The 22,693-nt window shown below is 49.0% G+C and overlaps 1 protein-coding gene across 10 annotated transcripts in view; it reads left to right on the top strand.

The window, feature by feature from the left end:
• The window catches only part of ZFP28 (ZFP28 zinc finger protein), a 42,559-nt gene extending 20,183 nt beyond the window's left edge, over positions 1-22,376 (top strand). Inside the window, exons 1-5 of one of the 10 annotated variants that reach the window (XM_038527644.1) lie at positions 4,066-4,323; positions 8,029-8,094; positions 13,866-13,992; positions 17,738-17,898; positions 20,292-22,376. In XM_038527644.1, coding sequence (XP_038383572.1) covers positions 20,312-21,709 — 1,398 coding nt within the window. In that variant the 5' untranslated portion in view covers positions 4,066-4,323; positions 8,029-8,094; positions 13,866-13,992; positions 17,738-17,898; positions 20,292-20,311 and the 3' untranslated portion in view covers positions 21,710-22,376. The other 9 variants (XM_038527638.1, XM_038527640.1, XM_038527641.1 and 6 more) reach the window with 9 other exon arrangements.
• Positions 22,377-22,693: the final 317 nt, after the last annotated feature.

Genomic DNA, 22,693 nt, shown 5'->3' with positions numbered 1-22,693 from the left:
CAGTATTCAAAGTCTCTTGAAATGTTTTTGATGTAAGTTCAGAAACAGTATAACAGTAGTTTCTTATCCCAGTAAATGTTAGTTTATCACAGCCGGTGAGGGTTGGGGGCTCTGCTCTACTTGGTCTCAAGGGTGCAGACCTCACCCACCTGTGGCTCCTTCATCCCCCAGGGACTCAGTTCTCATTTGAATCCTCCAAGTTTTGTAGGCAAATGAGAGATGTAACACAAAAGGACTTTTATCCAAAATCTACAGTGAACTCCTAAAACAACCGAAAAGCCAATTGAAAACTGGAGAGACAGGTTACCAAAGATACACAGATGGCAAGTAAGCATAGGATATGATCACCATCATGTAATTTGTACACCACAGATTAAAATAAATATATATATTTTAGAAAGAGGGTGAGAGACCGACTGAGTAGAGGAGGAGCAGAGGAGAAAATCCTCAAGCTGACTCCAGGCTGAGCACCTCCAAGCTCTATGAAGGGCTTGATCTGAGGAGCTATGAGATCATGACCTGAGCTGAATGCTCAACCCACTGAGCCACCTAGGTGCCCCAGGAAACCACAGATTAACAAGATGCCACTACACACCTATTAAAATGGCAAAAATCCAAAAGGAACTCAGTTGGCAAGGCTGTGGAGTGACAGGAGCTCTCATTCATTGCTGACGGGAATGCACTTTGGAAGAGAGTTTGGCAATGTCTTTGAGGCTAAACCTAGTTGTATGATAACTTCCAGCAATCACACTCCTAGGTATTTACTCAAATGAGTTGAAAGCATGTCCACACAAAAAGCTGAGCGTGGATGTTTATAGCAGTTTTATGGAAGCAAACAAGATATCCTTTAAGGTGAATGGATAAGCAGACTGTGGTACTTAGATTATTGTTCAGTGATAAACACAAATGAGCTATTAAGCAAAAAATTAAAAAGGAACTTAAATGCGTATAAAATGCTAAGTGAAAGAAGCCAGTCTAAAAATGCTATCTATTGTCTGATTCCCACTATATGACATTCTAGAAAAGGCAAAACTATGGAGACAGAAAAAATATCTGTGTTTCAAGAGGGTCCCTGAAGATGGAAGGTGATGAACAGGTGGAGCACAGGGCATTTCTAGGGCAGCGAAGCTATTTTGTGTGGGACCGTTATGGTGGATATGTATTATGCATTTTCCAAAATCCACCAAAGTGTAGGACAAAAAGAGTAACCTTGATGATGGAGTTTAATTAGTAATATATCAATAGAGGTTCATTAACTGTAACAAATATGCTGCATGAATGCAGGAGTTTAATAGAAATTGTGTGGGTATATGAGAACTCACTGTACTATCTGCTCAATTTTTCTGTAAATTTAAAATTGTTCTGAAAAAGTCTGAGTAAAAACCAAACAACAACAAAAACAAAACCACACAACAAAACCACAATGCAATATCAGTACACACCAGAATGGCTACAGTTTTTAAAATATGGCAACATCAAATATTAGAAGGATTTGGAGAAACTGTGTATCTCGTAAATTGCTGGTAAGGATGTAAAATGGTACAACTCTTCTGTGAAACAGCGTGGCAGTTTGTTTAAACAAGAAAAAACTAAAAATGCAAATACCATATGACTCCTGGGCATTTATTGCAGAGAAGTGAAGATTTATGTTCACACAAAACCTGTCATAAGGAAACAACAGTGAAAGGGCAGTCTGTGGAATGGGAAAATTTTGCAAACCAAATATCTGATGTTTTAATATCCAAAATATATGTGTTTTTACCACAATGAGAAGAAAAAAAAAACCATTTGGAATAGCCCCAAGCTGGAAATATCCCAGATGTGATACCCAAGTTATGTCAATAACATGGAATAGAACTTGGCAATAAATAATAAACTATTGATACATATAACAACCTGGATAAATCTCCAGAGAATTGTGCTGATGGGTGGGGTGAAGCCTATAGTATAACATTTTTGAAAACAAAATTATGGATGTAGAGAACAAATTAGTCATGGAGTTAAGGACAAATGGGATCTGGAGGAAAAATGGGTGTAGTTATGAACGAGCCACATGGAGGGACCTAGTGGTGATGGAAATATTCTGTATCTTGACAATATCCACATTAACATCCTAGTTCTGATAGTGCAAGATGTCACCGTTGGGAGGTACCAAAGGATACAGGGGGTCTTTATGGTTTCTGTTCTATTTTTTTGCAACTGCATGTGAATCTACATTTATCTCAAAATACCTAAGAAATGATAAGGGGCGCCTGGGTGGCTCAGTGGTTGAGCATCTGCCTTTGGCTCAGGTTGTGATCCTGGGGTCCTGGGATTGAGTCCCACAGGGGGATCCCCGCAGGGAGTCTGCTTCTCTGTCTGCCTATGTCTCTACCTCTCTGTGTCTCTCATGAATAAATAGAAAATCTTAAAAAAAAATGAGTCATCACCTAAGGTTAGCTAATTTTTCTATTTTTATGGTCATTCATCCACCAAATGCTTTTGTACCTGGCTTCCTGGTTTATGAGGTAAGAGCATCCCACCCAGGAGGCCTGGTTCCTCCCCCAGCAGCCCCACTTTGCTCTTGTGTGACCTCTCTTTCCTGCACCACTTTCCTTATGCAGAAAGTAGCTTGGTTGTGGGGATTACATGAGTTCCTAAGTCATAAAATCCCAAGAACAGAAGCTGGCACATAGGAAATATAATTAAAAGGGTCAACATTTTTTCCTATTATGACCCCTTCTTTGCATCTCTGCCAGTTGGCGTGATCCTTGGTTCTAGAAAGCTGTCCTGTATTGATGAAGTTTTGAAATATAGGTGAGTTCCAGAGCTGATGAACAATAAAGAATTCTTGAGACATCTTTGGTGCGAAATGGTGGTTTTATTAAAGCACAGGGACAGGACCCATGGGCAGGAAGAGCTGCTGCCCCTGGCCTGTGAGGGGTGGTTGATTATATACCTGGGAGTTGGGAGGGGTTTGAAGATAGCCTAGTCTCTGAGGAATTTTGGAAGCAAGGTTTCCAGGACCTTGAGGGGGCTAGCTATTGTTGGGAAAAGGTCACTTATTACCATCTAATAAAACCTGAGTCATGAGACCTTTCAGATGTGTATCAGTGGGCCATATGCTTGGGGGATGATTACCAACACGTACCTTGAGGGTTTAGAATTAAAGGAAATTTCAAAAGGAATTTTTATATGTTAAAGTAGGCTTGGAGGCTCCTGGGGGTCAGGCTAAGATTGCCTTCTGCCCTTAGCAAAGTATGAACATCGAGGCAGTTGAGTCCATAGAGGAATGTCCCTTTCCTTGTTTCAAGGAATTGTCAATGTGCTGCCCCAAGCTCTTGCCTTGTCCTCAGCTAGTCCCCTGTTCCCCCATCAGTATTCCTGCCACTTTGGTCCTTGTGCAGTTCACAGGCCGGGCTGCAGGACCAGGACGACTGCAGAAGATGCTCTACGGCCCCACCTTTGCTGGAGTTCCCTACCCACTTCTTTCCGATCCGATCTTCTCTCCTCCGGATCTTCCTCCTCTCCGATCTTCTCTCCTCCCGCCCTGTGCCTCCTCCTTAGAGATCCACCCTCCCCCTCGTTCCACTGTTTCTTCTTCCTTCTTTCATGCCCTTCCCCATCTTCCTCCCTCCTCCTTGGCCCCTCCTCCTCCTTCCCTGGCTTCCCCTCTCATCCCTTCCCCTCCCCGGCCCTTCTCCTTTCCCTCTCCCTTCTCTCTCTCTCTCCTCCACTTCTCCCTTTCCTCCTCCTCCCTCTTCCTTCTCTTTCCTCCTCCCTCTTCTCCTCGCTCTCGCCCCGCCCCCTTCCTCCCTCCTCCCCACCCACAGGCCATCTCCTTGGCAGCGGTGCTGCTGGGACGTCTGGGAGATGGAAGGGCACAATCCGGTCTCAGGTGGGCTCGGTTCCGCTCGGTTGGGCTCGGCTCTGCTCGGTTTCGTTCCGTTCCTTTGACGAACACTAGAGCGGAGACGGTCGCGCGCGGGTCTTTGGGTAGTGTAGTCCGCCCGTCCGCGCAGGCGCAGTGCGGCCGGGCGGGCCCAGCGGGCGCGGGTCATTGTCCTGGCTGAGCCGCGCGGGTGAGACGGCAGCGGGCGGGGCGGGAGGGGGGGGAGGGGCGGGGTCCCTCATTCCGCTCCCCCAGCGCGGACCGACCCTGGCCTGGGGGAGGGGGCGTGCGGGCGCAGGTGAGTGGCGTGCGGACTGCGGGCGGGGTGGATCAGGGGAGGGGCGCGGACCTGCGAGGGGCAGCGGAGACTGGGCTCCCGTCGGAAGGAGGCGGATCCGTGTGCCTGACCGCGTGTGCGCCGGCCCTGCAATCGTACCAGTGTGTGAGTCAGTGTGAGTCCGGGCGTTCTCCTGTGGGCTTGCCTCGCTGTGCCTGCACGCCTGCCTATCGTGGTGTCTCTGGGCGCACCTGTCTGGTCCTGTCAGTTCGTGTCTCTGCACCTGTCTGCCTTTATCAGCAGGACCAGAGTGTCTGTGAGGGTGCCGTCCTGGGGCGCACCTGTCTGGCCCTGCCTGTCCATGCCTGTGCACCTGTCTGCCTTTGTCAGCAGGGCCAGAGTGTCCTTGAAGGTGCCATCCAATGGCACACCTGTCTGGTCCTGCCTGTGCATGGCCTTGCACCTGTCTGCCTTTATCAGCAGGGCCAGAGTGTCTCTGAGGGTGTCCCTCTGTGCATACCTGTGCCTGCTCCTGGCCTCTGGATTTGTCTCTGTCCCTGGATGTGGGGTGTGTTTCTCTATCAGTGCATCCATCCGTGTCTCTATCTTTGGCCATTGCTCAGTGTGTGTGTGTGTGTGTGTGTGTGTTTGCGCGTGCACACGTGAGTGCATCTGGGTGTGCCTCTCCCAAAAGTAGATGTGAAAGACCTGGCATATCTGGATAGGTGGGCCTGGCCTGGGGCTCCCAGACTCCCCAGCTCCTTCCATGCCCTCACAGACTTGTCTGGCCCATAGAAAGCTCTGGAGGGGCTAGGAATCTGCTGCAAGGCAGTGTGTGGGTGACAGCATGTGGGGCCGAGGGGAGGTGATCCTTCTTTCCCTGCTTTCTCCCACAGTGTCCTCCTTAAAAGGGAGTCATGATCCCTGCCCCATCCTGACCAGAGGTTTATGTGTTCAGGGAATGTGTATTGGGCACTCAGAGTGCCATTCTGGCACTTCACTGGGACTACCTCATTTAGAAGCCTTCTGGTAACTCAGGCGGGAGCCCTTATCACCCTCATTTTACAAATGGGGAAACTGAGCACAGAGACTAATGAGTCACCTGGCCCTATACCCAGGCATCCAGTTCCAGAGCCCCCATGCTAAACTACCAAACAAAAGGGAAATTCTATTTTCCTTTCAACTTGTCTGAGACAGTTCCAGGATTTTTCCCCATGGGATTCTCCCCTAGAAACAATGGAAGGAAGGAAGGAAATGCCACACCCGGTTCGACAGTTACCAGGCCCATGCACATGTCACCTCACAGGGCCAGTCACTATGAGTTCATGGGCTTCGTTTAAACAAATTTTTTTCTTAAGATTTTATTTATTCATGAGAGACACAGAAAGATAGGCAGAGACACAGGCAGAGGGAGAAGCAGGCTTCCTGCGGGGAGCCCGATGTAGAACTCGATCCTAGGACCCTTGGGATCATGACCTGAACTGAAGGCAGATGCTTAGCCACTGAGCCACCCAGGTGCCCTAAAAATATCTTTTTAAAAGTTAAATGTTGTTTCAAACATCAGGACAGTAATGTGAAATGACTGCATCCAGGAAACAGAACCAGAAAACAATGGATAACGCCTACTTCTCATCCCTACTTTTTCCCTTCCCCAGGCTCAGAAATGCTGCACAGAAGCACACCGCAACCCCCCCCCCCCCCCCCCCCGCCGTGTGCTGGCTTGTTTTTACACAGAGAGGTTATTAAAGTTCAGTATAAAACTCTTATATGAATTGCATTTCTCATTTAGTGACATTACAGATGTGAGTAAATGCAGAACGGACTCCTCTTCTGTAGAGATGACATGATCCTTCATAACACAGCTTCTCCCCTCCCAATTCCTTATATTGTTTCCAGGACTTTTTGTTGGTTAGTTGGTTGGTTGGTCGTTTGCCTCTAGGAATGGCACTACAATAAACGTCTGTTTTCTATGTAGAACTCTGCCTTGGGTAGCGTCTCAGACAGGGTTGATGGTTTATGGGGTTCATATATTGCTGCCTAACTTTCTGGAAAGATGAGGGACTCTATTTCCTTTAGCTGTGTGTGAGAGGTCTCGTTTCTCTGTCTCTCTGCCAACACTCAAGTTTGCTCCTCTGTTCATTCCTCTCTATGTTTCGGTGCTTCCTTTGTGCCGGACGTTGTCCTAGATGCTAAAGAGCCCGTCCAGAAATGATCATCTCTGCTTCCTAGGGGGTTGCATTCCAGTGGAGGGAAGACATGAGAAATCTGAGAACACTTCATTAAAAAGTGTCAGCTGTCAATGATCATGTGTGCTATAGGAAGATGGCAGAAGGGGTGGAGGGTGTTGCCAGTTGAGCTCAGGGGTCTGGAGGTAGAGGATCTGCTTCTCCAAGTAGGCCATGAGAAGAGCTAGTCATGGGAAGAGCATCCCTGAAGAGGGAGCAGCTGTGAAGGCCAGAGTGCCTGGGGGCCTGTGCTGGAGGGGATAGTGGAGTGGGATGGAGGGGGATGGTCAGCAGGGGCAGACCATGATGAGGGCCACCTGGGCAGCTGGGACAATTGTGGATGATTTCTAATGCTGTGGGAAGCTACAGGAAAATGGTTATTGAGGGCTATCTGCAGGCCAGACGTGGTGCCGTGGAGTCTACAGACTTGAGTACTAAGATACCTGAGCCCATGTCTTTGCAATCTGTGCCTAGGTGTCTTAGCTTCCGTGCTATTGGGAGTCTTTGCTGCGGGGGCTGCCTCGTGCAGCAGAGGATACTGGGCAGCATGCTTGGTTTCTGCCCACCAAATGCCCATAGCACACACTGCTCCAAGTTGTGGCACCTGCCGATGTCTTCAGATGTTACCAGATGTCTCCTGGGCCCCAAATCACCCCCTGGCAGAGAACTGGTGTTCTAAAGGCTTCTGCCAACCTGTCCTTATGTGCAAGTTAAAATTGCAACTTTTTGCTTGTTAAAGTGGGCGGCCCTTTGGCTTCACACTCCTAAGAATTTGCCCAACCTGTGCCGCCTGTCCAGTAATTTGTCTTAATTTAAATTGGCTCACTGACTTTTAAAATTATTTATTTTGGTTAAATCAACTGAGTTTATTTTTAATATTTTTTAAAAAGATTTTATTTAGTTTAGAGTGCGAGCAAGCATGAGTGGAAGGGGGAGAGGGAGAGGGAAAATCTCAAGCAGACCGCACACTGAGTGCAGAGCCTGATGTGAGGCTCGAACCCAGGACCCCCAGGTTCACTAAGTGAGCTGAAACCAAGATTTGGACACTCTACCAGCCATGCCACCCAGGCACCCCTAAATCAGCTTAGGAGCATGAAGGACATTCTGTGTAACCATCATAAACAGCAGTGGGGCAGTGCTGTGAGAAAGAAGACCCTTGAGTAGGAAGCTGACTGCATCCCACCCTTCAGAATATACTTAGCCATTGGCAGGAATAACAGCTGCTGTGTGTTGATCTCCTACTGTGCGCTCTCAGGCACCAGGTTCCTCTTGTCTGTTGGTTGAATCCTGAGGTGTAGGGGTGCCTACAGGGCTGGGGTGTGGGGCTGCAGACCCACACTTAGACCTGGGAAGGACATCTGAGCAGGTGGCTAGGAGCAGGCAGGGGGCCCCAGAAGCTTATGGGAATGGATGCGCGGGTGTCGGCATGTGCTTTCTGCGGGGAGGTGTGTGTGTCAGTGTGTGCGTGCAGGGGGTGTGCAGGTGTTGGGGTGTGCGTGTGGGAGGGGGGCCGCTTAGAGTTTATTACTAATGTGTGTACTTCTCCTTGCCTGTCTTCCTGGTGAGTTTGAGTCTGTTCTGTGAAGCAGGCCCAGGCCTGGTCTCTCACAGTGTGTCTCCTCTCTCTCTCTCTCTCTCTTCTCTCCCAACCATAGTCCGCCCATCCCGGTGACCTGAGCCCTGGAGGGATGGCCACCCAGCTGCTGATGGCTGAGGCTCTGGTGAGTCCTGCCCCCCCTGTCATGCTCCCTTCCAGAGGCTTCTACCCACGGATGACCCTCTGTGCCCCCAGCCCCCTTAGGGTCTCACATTCTTGGCCCTGTCTGCAGAGGGGGGATGGTGGCATGCATGGGTGCTGCTGTCCTCTGCTCTGCCCTTTCCAGGTCCGTCAGCCCCTTGCCTGCCTGTGATGCTGCCTTGGCTCAGCCAAGGGGGATAAGGCAGCTTGGGAGGGACCAGCCCTGTGCTCAGGACTTCCAGGAGACAAATGGGCACCTGGGAGCTGATGGTTTAAACACCTCATAGCAAGCATGAGAAACGCCCCTCAGAGGCTCCTGGGCAGTGTTGTACCAGCTTCATGAGAGTCACTGTGAACATCCACATGCATGTAAAGGTGCAAAACCGGGGCTGGAATGAGCAGTTGCCTCTGGGGAGAAGCAGGAGGACACCCAGGGACAGTGCACCTGGGTGTCTGTGGCTCTCACCAGTAGGTTCTCTGCTTTATTGGGTGGTACCTGTACCCGTATGGCTGTGTGTTGTGTTTTTCTCTAAACCTCCTTTTATGCCAGGAATATTTAATAATAAAAAAGTAACCTATAAAACACTCTTTATAGAAAACAGAGAAAACCCAGTAAGCTGCAGGTAGGACAATATAATTTACCCATGGTCCCTCTCCCCATATATAAATCATGTCGGTATTTGTGTATTCACTTATTTTCTTCCTTCTCTGATTATTATTTTAAAAAACTGACCAAGTATTAGCTCTGCCATTTTAATATTGTTTTTCCCTCCCTGCATCCAACTTTAATCAATAAGGATTTCCCTTGTTTTGAAATATTATAAACTTTACAGACATCACTTGCTTGGCTGTGTGGTCAATGTACCTAAATGTTGATCTGGTAACTTTGACTTTCTTAAAAAAAATAAATTTTTTATGCTGTACATAACCAATCATAAAAGGAAGAAAGAATTCCTTTTTTTTTTTAAAGATTTTATTTATTTATTCACAAGACACACACACACACACACACACACACACACACACACAGAGGCAGAGACACAGGCAGAGGGAGAAGCAGGCTCCATGCAGGAAGCCAAACATGGGACTCAATCCAGGGTCTCCAGGATCATGCCCTGGGCTGACGGCGGCGCTAAACCGCTGAGCCACCCAGGCTGCCCAGAAAAGAAAATACCTGGTAGAAAAGGAAATGCATGATCATGATGAAGAGTCTAGAAAAATCCAGAAGAACACAGAGAAGAGAATCAGAGTGACCTGTGATCTCACCCCAGGAGATAACTACTCGAATGTCTGTGTGTCTTTCTCTCCCTTGGATGCATGTTGTTTTGCAAAAATGAGAATCACCCTGGTTGAGCAGTTTTTATATCTTGGTTTTTCTCTGTCGAAGATTTTATCCTAAGTGTTTCTCCACGTGTTTAAAAGCTCCCTGTCACATCCATGTCAATAACTGTAGAATTCCACTAAGGGCCATAGCTGACTTCTCTCATGGCTCCCCTGTTGTAGGATGTTTATTGGTTTCGAGTTAACTGATGGTTGTGAATGTCAGGAAGGACGTGGCTGGCGCATAAGTCTTTCTGTGCATTTCGTATGATTTCTTAGGGGGTATTCCTTGAGGAGGAACCCTGAGTTGGGTGTTTCTGAGGCCTTCCACGAGGCTTCTAGCACCTTCCCAGCCAGTGGCGGTGGTATGCCTTCCAGCCAGGCTAGAAGAGAGGTCTGCACCGGCCATGGCTGAGATTCCTTCTGCACGTGGGGTATAAGTGACACATGGAATAGACCTTGGGTGTGATGGGTGACAAACAGTGTCACACTATCTCTTTCTGAGTAGTGTTGCCTGTATTATGATTAGTGAGGGTTTATTTTCAGAAAATGTTAGCCACTTTTGTGGGTGGGTAGATTGTGTGGCGCCTTACCAGTTTACGGGACTCTGTCTTCTTGAAATTTTAAACGTGTGTGTGTGTGTGTGTGTGTGTGTGTGTGTGTGAGTTGTCACGGCAGATATTTTCCCAGGCTTGCTCTTTGTTTCTTCATTTATTCTATACATATTCTTAAAGATTTTTATTTATTCACGAGAGACTCACAGAGAGAAGCAGAGACACAGGCAGAGGAAGAAGCAAGCTCCCTGTGGGGAGCCCGATGCAGAGCTCAATCCCAGTACCCCAGGATCACGACCTGAGCCAAAGGTAGACACTCAATTACTGAGCCACCCAAGAATCACGTATTCTGTATTTTTTTAAAGATTTTATTTATTTATTCATGAGAGACAGAGAGAAAGAGGCAGAGACACAGGCAGAGACACAGGCAGAGGGAGAAGCAGGCTCCATGCAGGGAGCCTGATGTGGGACTCGATCCTGGATCCCCGGGATCAGGCCCTGGGCTGAAGGCAGCACTAAAACCCCTGAGCCACCTGAGCTGCCCGACGGATAAGTTTATGGCCTTGATTGTGATGGTGATTACATGGGTATGTACTTTTCAAGCTTATCTAATTGTATTAATTAATGTTCACAGCTTTTTGTATGGCAACCATACTTCAATAAAGTGGCTTTTTAAAAAAAATTTTTTTATTTATTTATGATAGTCACAGAGAGAGAGAGAGAGGCAGAGACACAGGCAGAGGGAGAAGCAGGCTCCATGCACCGGGAGCCCGACGTGGGATTCGATCCCGGGTCTCCAGGATCACGCCCTGGGCCAAAGGCAGGCGCCAAACCGCTGCGCCACCCAGGGATCCCCATTTTTTAAAGATTTTATTTATTTATTCACAAGAGACACAGAGAGAGAGAGAGAGAGGCAGAGGGAGAAGCAGGCTCCATGCAGGGAGCCCGATGCGGGACCCGATCCCAGGACTCCAGGATCACACCCTGGGCCGAAGGCAGGCGCTAAATCGCTAGCCACCCAGGGATCCCCTAATAATCCCTTCTTTATTTTTTTTTAATTTTTATTTATTTATGATAGTCACAGAGAGAGAGAGAGAGAGAGGCAGAGACATAGGCAGAGGGAGAAGCAGGCTCCATGCACCGGGAGCCCAATGTGGGACTCGATCCCAGGTCTCCAGGATCGTGCCCTGGGCCAAAGGCAGGCGCCAAACCGCTGCGCCACCCAGGGATCCCCTAATCCCTTCTTTAAAAAACCGCTTTATGGAGATCCCTGAGTGGCTCAGCGGTTTAGCACTTGCCTTCGGCCCAGGGTGTGATCCTGGAGTCCTGGGATCGGGTCCCGCGTCGGGCTCCCTGCATGGAGCCTGCTTCTCCCTCTGCCTCTCTCTCTCTCTCTGTGTTTCTCTTGTGAATAAATAAATAAAATCTTAAAAAAAAAAAAGAAGGGATTATTAGGGATGTCTGGGTGGCTTATTGGCTGAGCATCTGCCTTTGGCTCAGGTCATAATCCTGGGGTCCTTGGGATCAAGTTCCATATAGGGCTCCCCACAGGGAGTCTGCTTCTCCCTCTGCCTATGTCTCTTCCTCTCTCTCTGTGTCTCTCATGAATAAGTAAATAAAATCTTTTTTTAAAAAATAAAAAATTATTAGCAGGACTGACCAAAGGATGTATTAGGTCAAAGAATCAAATAATATCATATGATAATTATTATTATTAATAAAAAGTATATATAAGATATATATGAAATGTCAAATTAATCAAATTACAATAGCAAAAGTTGGCATTCATTAAGAGCTTACGTCAGCTGTACCAGACACCGTGCTAGAAGGCATATATGCATTACCTCACTTAAGGCCCATGACAACCATGGAGGGAGGACATTGTTGTTATGAAGCCCATTGACCAAATGAGGCCCAGAAGGGTTGAGACAGTTGCCCAAGGAAACACAGCCCAGGAGGGACAGAACCAGGATTTTACTGCAGGCTCCCAAACTTCCAAGTTCAAAGCCTTAACCACTACCACATGCTGCTTCTGCATTGAGTGGTGGTGGCCCCTGAGACAGGGAGGCCAGCGTGAGGCCAGGATACTGGGCAGGCTCTGGGACAATGAAAGAACTGGCCAACAGATGAGGCCTCCTCCCAGGGATGATGAGCCATGGTTTGGGGTTGGGGAGAGGGGTGTTTAGTGCCCAGGAGGGAGTCAAGGACCTGTGGGTGGCAGTAACAGTAGCTGACGGTTATTGAGCACCTATTGTATGGATGTACTTTTCTGAGCAGCAAACATGGATTAACTTAATTCTCACGCCATCCTTCCTCATTGATCCATTTATTCACTCAGGAACTATTTATTGAGTGCCTACTAGATGCCAGGCATTGTGTGAAGCACTGGGTATAGGATAGTGAGCAGGACGGGTATACTGGTTTGCTAAGGCTGCTGTAATAAAGCACCATGGACTGGGGGACCCCCAGTGTAAATCTGTCTTCTCCCAGTTCTGGAGGACGAAGTCCCTAAGGTTAGGGTGTTGGTGGGGGCGTGCTTCCTCTGAGGGCCATGGAGGAGGAGCTGTTCCAGGCCTCCCTTCAAGCTTCTGGGAGTTCTTGGCTTGTGGCAGCATAGCGCCAGTCTGCACACAGTGTTCTCTCCATGTGAATGTCTGTGTCTAAATGTCTCTTTTATGAGGATGCCAGTCATGTAGGATTAAGGACCTACCTTGCTCCAGTATGATTTCATCTTGGCTAATGAGATTTGCAGGGTCCCTGTTTCCAAATAACATCCCATTCTGAGGTGCTGGGGGTTCGAACTTGCACATGGGACTTGCGGGTGGGCATGATTCAATGTATAACAAGCACTTTGGACAGGACCCGGGCCCCAGCAACTGCATGGTGACAGGTCTTGTCACTGTGTGGTTGACATCATTACTACTATCATTCCCTACCATGCTACAGGGTATTCACTTTATGCACTGGGTTTACAGCATCAGCTGGGAAAGCACGGAGGCTTCCACTGCAGGAAGTGCCCACCATTCCTCATGGCCTCATCTACCTCTTATGCCTTGGGTCTTGATCCAACCTCTCCCACAGCCCCAACTGCTCCGACCGCCCTCAGACCATATTCGGTATCACCTTTCTGAAGTCTTCCTGGACACCTCCTAAAGCTGCCATTGTTCAGGCACCTAGAGGATTTCTTTTCTTTTCTTTTTTTTTAAAGATTTTATTTATTTATTCATGATAGTCACAGAGAGAGAGAGAGAGAGAGGCAGAGACACAGGCAGAGGGAGAAGCAGGCTCCATGCACCGGGAGCCCGATGTGGGATTCGATCTCGGGTCTCCAGGATTGCGCCCTGGGCCAAAGGCAGGCGCCAAACCGCTGCGCCACCCAGGGATCCCAGGATTTCATTCATACCTTCACAGCGTATTGACCAGATTCATGTACATGTTCATATGCCTCGTCCATGAGGTGCTCGTTCTTGAACTTCTATGTAAGCACCTGGCTCAGTGCTTACAGCCCTGTATGGTCTCTGGACAGTGTGCTGAACTATTGGATCCCATCTAGAAGTCTGCCTTTACGGGGAAGCTAACACACCTGTCCAATCATGGGGTTACAGTCACTGTACCTTTGATTCCTTCTCTGTTTCTAAAGTGTGTGACTTTCTGTTCTAAACAGTCTTACGTTTGTTTTACTTCTGTCAGGGGACCATCCCAGTATAAGCAGACATGAAGAACACTGAGTGGTTGGTCCCTTCAGAACTGCACACCTTATTGAAATCAATTCAGATACATCCTGTCTGCCTCCCCTAAATCTCCTTGGCTTTTCTGGCTATTTCTCCAGATCTGTGTGAGCAGGGCCCTGTGGTGAGTGGTTGTGGGTTTCCTCTTACAGGAATCAGTGACGTTCAGGGATGTGACAGTGGACTTCACCCAGGAGGAGTGGCAGCAGCTGGAGCCTGCCCAGAAGGACCTGTACAGAGATGTGATGCTGGAGAACTACAGGAACCTGGTGTCTCTGGGTAAGGGGGCAGCTTCGCTGAATTACCATCGACCTGTCACTTGAGGACTACAAAGAAGTAAGAAAAAGGATGGACATATTTGACTATATAGAAAGTTAAAAGATAAAAATAAAATTGATAGGTAATGAAATGGGGGAGTAATATTTACCACATGTATAACAGTCAAAGGATTATAATTATATAAAGAGCTCCTAGGAATAAACAAGAATGAAACAAGAAACAGAATGATAGAAAGACCAAACATGAGCTGGCAGTTCATAAATGTAGAGATACACAAAATTACACTTTATCAAAGATTTATAAACCTTACCAGAGTCAAAGAAAAACAAATCAAGTCAAAGAAATATAGTTTTTGCCAGTGAGGAATGATGATGGCATATATGTGAGGGTGTAAGGAAAAGAACTTTCCTGTTTTAGGAATATAAATTTGGGACAGCAATTTTGGAGGACAGTTTGGCATTATCAAGTACATTTTGAACCGTTCCATTTTTAGAGATCTGTCCTTTAGATATCTTCCATAAGTGTGCAGACTTTTACATTGGAAGAAAAGAAGTGACCAAAATTATTCAAGAGTGAGTAAACACATCAAATCGTATCAGTATGATGGAGACCGTGTAGCTCTTCAAAGAGGAGCATTCTTTGTAGATGCTGACATGGAAAGATGTCCCTTGATTCAGTGTTAGGTCAAAATCACTAACTTCCAGAACAAGAATATGTTCCCATTTTCTTAAGAGCTTTCATGGGAGTGTAAATGACCTACAATTAACTGCATATTTAAAGCAAATAGTCTGATGGATTTTGACATCTGTGTACACCCAGCAGGAAACCATCACCATGATCCAGATAATGAACATATCTGATTCCCCTCTGTAACATCTCCCTGTGCTTCCTGCACCCACCCTCCATTCCCCAGGCAACCACGTTATGTGCAAATGCTTTACTGCAGCAGCGCTGTGGTTTAATTTGCATATTTTGGAATTTTATATATATACACTCATACAGCGTGTGTGCTTTTTTTTTTTTTTTTTTTTTTTTTTTTGCGTCTGATTTCTTTGACTCGGCATAATTATTTTGAGGTTTACCCATGTTGTATGATAGTATCATTAGTTCACTCCTCTTTATTGCTGAGTAATATCCTACTTTATGGATAGACCATGATTTATTTATCCATTCACTTGGGTTTGTTTGTTTTTTTTTGTTTTTTTTTTGTTTTTTTTAAAGATTTTATTGGGCAGCCCCAGTGGCTCAGCGGTTTAGCGCCACCTTCGGCCCAGGGTGTGATTCTGGAGACCCGGGATCGAGTTCCACGTCGGGTTCCCTGCATGGATCCTGCTTCTCTCTCTGCCTGTGTCTCTGCCTCTCTCTCTCTCTCTCTGTTATGAATAAATAAAATCTTTTTAAAAAATAAAGATTTTATTTATTCATGAGAGATACAGAGAGAGGCAGAGACATAGGCAGAGGAGAAGCAGGCTCCCTATAGGGAGCCCAATGTGGGACTTGGTCCTGGGATCATGACCTGAGCCAAAGGCAGATAGATGTTCAACTGCTGAGCCATCCACATCCCCTATCTGTTCCCTTGATGCACATTTGGGCCGTCTGCAGTTCTGAGCTGCCACAAATAAAGCTGCTATGAAGCCGTGTGTGCAATGTCCACTATGGACCTTTGCTTTCCTTCCTTTTGAGCAAACCCCAGGGAGTTGAATGGTTGAATCACATGGTATGTGTATGTTAACCTTTCAGGAGATTGCCAGACATTTTTCCAGGGTGGTGGGATGGTTTTACATCTCTGCCATCAGTGCTTGGGAGTCCCAGTTGCTCCGTGTGCTTGTCCAGACTTGGTGCGTGCGATCGTAGTCACATTAGCTATTCTTGGGGGTGCGCGTTATGCATGCTTTAGCTAACCTGTCCGACAGACCAGTGCCCAACCCAAGGTCATGCAGATCCACTCCTCTGTTTTCTTCTAAGACTTCTGTAGTTTAGGTTCTTCATTTAGGTCTTTGGTCCATTTTGAGTTAATTTTTGTGAATTATGTAGAGAAGGGGTCTAATGTCACTCTCGAATGTGGGTATCCAAGTACCCCAGCACTAATTGCTGAAGAGCAGATGGTTTTAATTTGATGTTGTCCGAGTTATGAGCCATTTTCCTTAGGGATCATGCTTTTGATACCATATTGGGGAAATCTTTGCTCTCTCAAGGCCACAAAGGTGTTCTTCTCTAAGTTGGATAGTTTTAGGTTTTGTGTTTTGTTCTGCGATCTCTTTAGAGTTAATTTTTGTAATTCTGCAAAAGTGTTAACTGAAGCTCTTTTTTTTCATCGAGTGACTTTCTAGATGTTCCAGCACTGTTTGTTGAAAAGGCTGAGCATTTCCACTGAATTTCCTCTGCTGAATTGCCTTTGCACATTTGTCAAAAATCAGCTGTCCGTGTATGTGTATGGGGGTCTAGTTCTGGGCTCTTCTGTCTCCTCCATATGGGTCTGTTGTGATGCCAACACTGACATTGGTCTGCTCTCAGTTTCTGGCTCTATGACCCATGCTCAGTCTAGACAGATTGCTTTCCCCATGACCATCTGAGTGGCCCACCTGGTGCCAGTGAATTAAATGGTATGAGTTATGTGGCTGGCTGCTGTGACAGGGCACTCACTGTTCCCAGGCTTGATTGGCTCTGGGTACATTCTCAAATCCTTTTGGGTGATTTTTCCCAAGTTTGGGTAGTTTCATAGTACACACGCTCTGATCAGGGATCCAGTGATGGGACATCGCAGATCTCCAGAGCACTCTCTATGCTCAGGGGAGTCTGCTAGGTAATGCCTCAATTTCCCTGCCCTGCCCCCCACCATGCCACAGCCTGTAGCCTTTCCCATGAGTAGTAAACTGGGTGGTCATAAGACCTGCTTCTGTGATCCCACCTCTCAGGTAATGTTGCCCTTTACTGGCTGATGTCCAGTGTCTTAAAACCTTTGTTTTATATATTTTGTCCTCTCCCCCTCCACTGTGGACTGAACAGAAATCTTACCGTTTTTACTCTTTCTGGGACAGAAGCCCCATTTGAGGGAAGAAAAAAGTGTGCATTCATATGTGTGTGTGTGCCCAGGTGTGTTATATGTATTTTTTTTTTTAAAGGTGTGCTGTAGGGAAGGAAGTTCTAAAAATTCACACCAAACAGCTAACACAGACAGATCAGATGGCAGGACACATTTTACATTTTTATTAAAGAATTTATTTATTTATTCATGAGAGACACAGACAGAGGAAGACACACAGGCAGAGGGAGAAGCAGGCTTCCTGTGGGGAGCCTGATAGGGGACTCGATCCCAGGATCCTGGGATCACGACCTGAGCCAAAGGCAGATGTTCAACCACTGAGCCACCCAGGCATCCCTCTCCTGATGGGTTTTGATCCATGAAAGGAAGCTCCTCCTCACCCAGCCCCATAGACTGACTGTGTTGTGCTGGCATTGTGCCTCCCAGCTCCTGACTTCTCAGCATTTGCTCCAAAAGACTTAGAACTGTTTTCACAGCTGAGACTCTGCCTACTTTGATCTCGGCAGCGATGGCCAGTTTATCTCCCAGTGGGTCTCAGACCCCATTGGTCCCCCCAGAGGGTCGCCATCCCTTCCTGCCCTGACCCCAGGGCCTTCATGTCCCATGCCATCTGCCCTGACATCTGAGCATCATGCCCCAGGTGACTAAGCCACCATCATTCTCCTGCCTTGAGTATCTCTAATATCTCTTCCTCTGTGATAGGAAAGCAACCCACGGCAAAGCAGTGAGTCATCAGGGCCCATGGCTCTGGGATCCGACCGCGAGAATCCCAGCTCCGCCTCGAATGTGCCGTGACCTTGAGTTTGTGGCTTGCTTCTTGGACCTTCCGTTCCCTCATCTGTAAAATGCGCACAATCGTAAGAGTACGTGACTTGCGTGTGATTGTCAGGGCTACGTGGAGGGACCGTGCAGATCGCTCAGCGCCACGCCAGGCATGTGGCAGGCACCCATTGCGTGTTCATCTGACAGCGTCCGTGTGCCAGGCACTGCTGTAGGAGCAGGGCCTGGACAAGGTGCCCTCACGGAGCTCACTTTCCACAGGGAGCCTGGCAATAAACAGAGCCAAGGATAGAGAGAATCACCATAGACTGCAATGAGTGCTCACAGTGAAACAGGCAAGAGATGAGCAGAAGGGGTATGCCTTCCCACTGTGGGATGGATGGGGAAGGCCTCCCCGTGGAGGATGTTAACAGAGAGGGCTGAAGAACGAGCATCAGTGGGAAGCTGAGTGGGGCCATGGCAGGTGCAAATGCCCCAAGGCAGGAAGAACTTGGTGTGGACAATGTGGCAGGGAATAAAAAGGGAAACTCAGGGCAAGTGTGGCTGACAGCAAGTGAGCAGGGATGGATGATGGGAGGCAGGTTAGGAGATGGGGCCTGGCTCCGTCCTAAGGACCCTGCAGGCCAGGGACGGTGCTGGCTTTGACTCTCAGCAGCACACGGGGAGGACGCTGGAGGGTTTGGTCTGACTCTTAAGAAGATCCTCTTGCTGCTCAGTGGAAAATGCATTGTAGCAGGGTGAGGGTGCCGGGTTTGCTTTGTTACAGGCAGGAAATCTGGAGTGGCCGACAGGATTGTTGGCAGGGGTGATGGCGAGATGGTCCAGTGACTCTTGTTAGCATTCTGGATGGCAGGAGAAAGGGGGTGAATCAGGGATGCCTGCTGAGTCAGGGATGCTGCTGAGTCTTTTTTTTTTTTTACCTTAATTTTTAAGTAGTAAGGTAATACATAAAATTTATCATTTTAACCATTTTTAGGTGTACAGTTCAGTGGTACTGAGTACATTCATACTGATGCGCAGCCCCCACCATCCACTAACAGAAGTATTTTCATCTCACAAAACTCAGACTCTGTTGCCATGAAAGGCCATCCCCCCATGCCCTCCCCCAGCCCCTGGTGCCACGATCTCTCTCTCTCTCTCTCTCTCTCTCTGTGAATGTGATAATGACAAGAACCTGACATGACTGGAGTCATACACTATCAATCCTTCTGTGTCTCATTGACTTTGCTAAGTCTCTTTGCCGTTGATTTTGGAGGGGCGGGGGTTCCAAACCTACAGGTTCCATCTCAGACATGCAGAACAGGCCTGCAGGATCCCAGAGGGACACCAGGTAGACTTTTGAATGTTTGTCAGCAGAGCCTAGAGGAGGTCAGGGCTGGAGGTCCAGACTCCCTCCGCCCCACCCCACCCCCACCGCCCCTGGCATGGCCCTGCATGATTTAGGAGAGAGGCCTCAGAGATCAGTGGTGCTGGGCTAGGCTGGGGTTTAAATGGGCCAGCAGGAGCAGATGCCAGTCTACACCTGCTTCCTGTGGCCTCCTTGGAAGAAGCACTCCATGTGGCCCTATCTTTACATTTTTATTTTTTACTTTTTCAAAAAGATTTTTTAATATATTTATTTATGAGAGACACAGAGAGAGAGGCAGAGACATAGGCAGAGGGAGAAGTAGGATGAGGTGGGACTCGATCCCAGAACCCTGGTCCCTGAGCCAAAGGCAGACACTCAATTGCTGAGCCACCCAGGTGCCCCATAGATCTCATGGTTTTTACATGAAGTTGTTGATCTACACACGGAGTCCAGAACTCAGGAGAGTTTCCCTAGACTGGAAACAGATTTAGAAATGAATAGGCTATACATAGGCAGGGGTTGGAGCTGCCGCATGGCTGTGAGCTCCAAGGAGATAGGAGTCTGCAGAGGCAGAGGGGCCTGGAACCAGCTTCTGGGGACACCTGCTGCTTCGGAACCAGGCAGCGGTGGAGGGGGAGCGAGCTTGGCTGGCAGGAGGGGGGCAGGAGGGGAGCCAGAAGGTCGGCAGCATGTGCCACATGAATGTCAGCTGTCCTCTCACCATTTCTAAGAAAAATTAATGCTTTGGGAAGCTCAAGAGGTTGGGGATGTTCAGGAGGAACCCATTGTGGTAACTCCTTGCTGGGGTCGGCAAGAGCATCTAGTCCGCCCCATCCAAGCCAGCTCACCACCCGTTGTTTCTCTTCAGCCATCCCTCCATGGGAGCTCCTGCCTGCTGGCTGCCTGCTGGCTGTCCTTCACTGCCCTCTCGCCCTCTTGAGGGGACACTTCCTGCTCACTCAGCCTCCTTAAACCGCCTTTGTGGCCAGCTCGTTGCTTCCCCTCTGACCAGGTCACCTGCTGGTATCTCCATTCCTGCCCTGCTGTGTCTCTTTTCCCATCCTGCTCCATCTCTCAGGCCCAGCATTGATAACCACCTGCCTTTCCCTTCTCCTTCTCCTCCCCCAGACTTGGAGACTAGAGTGGAAATGAAGCAATCCCGGCCAACAGAGGACAACGTGGAACACCGCCCGCCTGTCGGGGTGCTTGGGGAAGGCCCTGCAAGGCATGGTGCCCGCGGCATGGCGTATGAAGGCATGTGGATGCGGGACCTGGGGGAGAGGCAGCAGGGAGAAGCGCGGACCTGGCTGGAGCATGAGGAATGTAAGGCATTGGCACCGCGGAGCACCCGCACGGCCCCACTGAGGGAAGAGGGCTCCCTGCCGTTTGTCCTGCGTGGTGAGGCCTTCTCGGGTGACCTGGATCTCAGCCAGCCGTTCAGACGAGATGCAGAGAAGAAGTCTTATGACTGCAGCGCATGTGGTAAGGCTTTCAGCCGCAGCTCGTCCCTCATGAAGCACCAGCGGATCCACACCGGCGAGAAGCCCTATGAGTGCGACGTGTGCGGGAAGCACTTCATTGAGCGGTCATCCCTCACCATCCACCAGCGCGTGCACACTGGGGAGAAGCCATATGCATGTGGGGACTGCGGCAAGGCCTTCAGCCAGCGCATGAACCTGATTGTGCACCAGCGCACGCACACGGGTGAGAAGCCATATGTGTGCGACGTGTGCAGGAAGGCCTTCCGCAAGACCTCGTCCCTGGCACAGCACGAGCGGGTGCACACAGGTGAGAAGCCGTATGCCTGTGGGGACTGCGGCAAGGCCTTCAGCCAGAACATGCACCTCATCGTGCACCAGCGGACACACACGGGGGAGAAGCCATATGTGTGCGATGTGTGTGGCCGTGCCTTCAGCCAGAACATGCACCTGACCGAGCACCAGAGGACACACACGGGCGAGAAGCCATACGCTTGCAAGGAGTGCGGCAAAGCATTTAACAAGAGCTCGTCCCTCACACTGCACCACAGAAACCACACAGGCGAGAAGCCGTATGCATGTGGTGAGTGTGGCAAGGCCTTCAGTCAGAGTTCCTACCTCATCCAGCACCAGCGCTTCCACATTGGTGTGAAGCCCTTCGAGTGTAATGCATGCGGCAAGGCCTTCAGCAAGAACTCGTCCCTCACCCAGCACCAGCGCATCCACACTGGAGAGAAGCCCTACGAGTGCTACATCTGCAAGAAGCACTTCACGGGCCGCTCGTCCCTCCTTGTGCACCAGATGGGGCACACGGGTGAGAAGCCGTACGCCTGTGGCGAGTGCGGCAAGGCCTTCAGTCAGAGCGCATACCTCATCGAGCACCAGCGCATCCACACTGGCGAGAAGCCCTACAAGTGCGGCCAGTGCGGGAAGGCCTTCATCAAGAACTCCTCGCTCACCGTGCACCAGAGAATTCACACAGGGGAGAAGCCCTACAAGTGTGGCGAGTGTGGGAAAACCTTCAGCCGGAACACCAACCTCACACGCCATCTGAGGATCCACACATAGGGGAGGCCTAGGCTGGGGGTCTTCTTGTGTGGGGGCTTTCCTGCAGCAGATGGGTGGAACCCTCATGCCCACCGTCAGTGCGACAGCTCTGACGTGGTTGCCCAGGGTAGCGTGGGCTAGAGGGGTGTCTCCCTACGAGGCACCTGCACATTCCTCTTCATCTGATGCCCTGGGGACCATAGTCAGGGTCAATGTGGCTGAAGCTTCCAGGAGTGCCAGGAACCTGGGCATCAGGGTTCCAGGACGTGGCAGTGAGTTGCAGGACCTGGGATGAGGCATCCAGTGTCTTTGGGGCAACAGTCAGTTGTAAAGTGCAAGATGGGGCTGGCAGGGAGATGGATTCAAGATGTGAACATGGGGACATTTCTGGACCCTAGCTTTAGTCCAGATGTCAGGTGGTCACCCTCCGTGGTTCCCTGCTGGGGTGGAAGCCAGAGGGGCCCTCTCTCTGTCCCTCTGTCTGGCCATCCCCCCTCCTGCATCCGGCCATCCCCCTCTCTGTCCAGCCATCCCCAGGCCACAAAGCCTAAGACTGGCAGGCTGTAAGCGGGGCAGGGAGAGGGGGGAAGGTGGTTTTCAGAGTTAGCAGATAACAGTAAGCAATGCAGATGCCGAAGTTTCTCAGAGTCTGTTCAATTATTTTTAAATAAAACTTTTAATTAAGAGACACCAGTGTAATTTTAGACTGTTGTCAGGTGCAGAAGATACAGGCCCAGTGGTCCTGTCAAAATCCGCCTCAGTGCCTGCGGGAGTGGGGAGGGCAGGCGAACACCAGCAGGCCTGATATTCAGATTTAAATACTAGGTTGAGTGTGTGTATCTGAGGACACACTGTCCATTTTTATACTGATTTTTGCAGCTAAATTTTTTAAAAAGATTTTATTTATTCACGAGAGACACAGAGAAAGGCAGAGACAAAGGCAGAGGGAGAAGCAGGCTCCCTGTAGGGAGCCCAATGTGGGACTCGATCCCAGGACCCTGAGAT

The sequence above is a fragment of the Canis lupus genome, chromosome 1, assembly GCF_011100685.1.
Source record: "Canis lupus familiaris isolate Mischka breed German Shepherd chromosome 1, alternate assembly UU_Cfam_GSD_1.0, whole genome shotgun sequence".
In the NCBI taxonomy this organism is placed as follows: Eukaryota; Metazoa; Chordata; class Mammalia; order Carnivora; family Canidae; genus Canis; species Canis lupus.
This window is presented reverse-complemented; position numbering and strand designations above follow the sequence as displayed.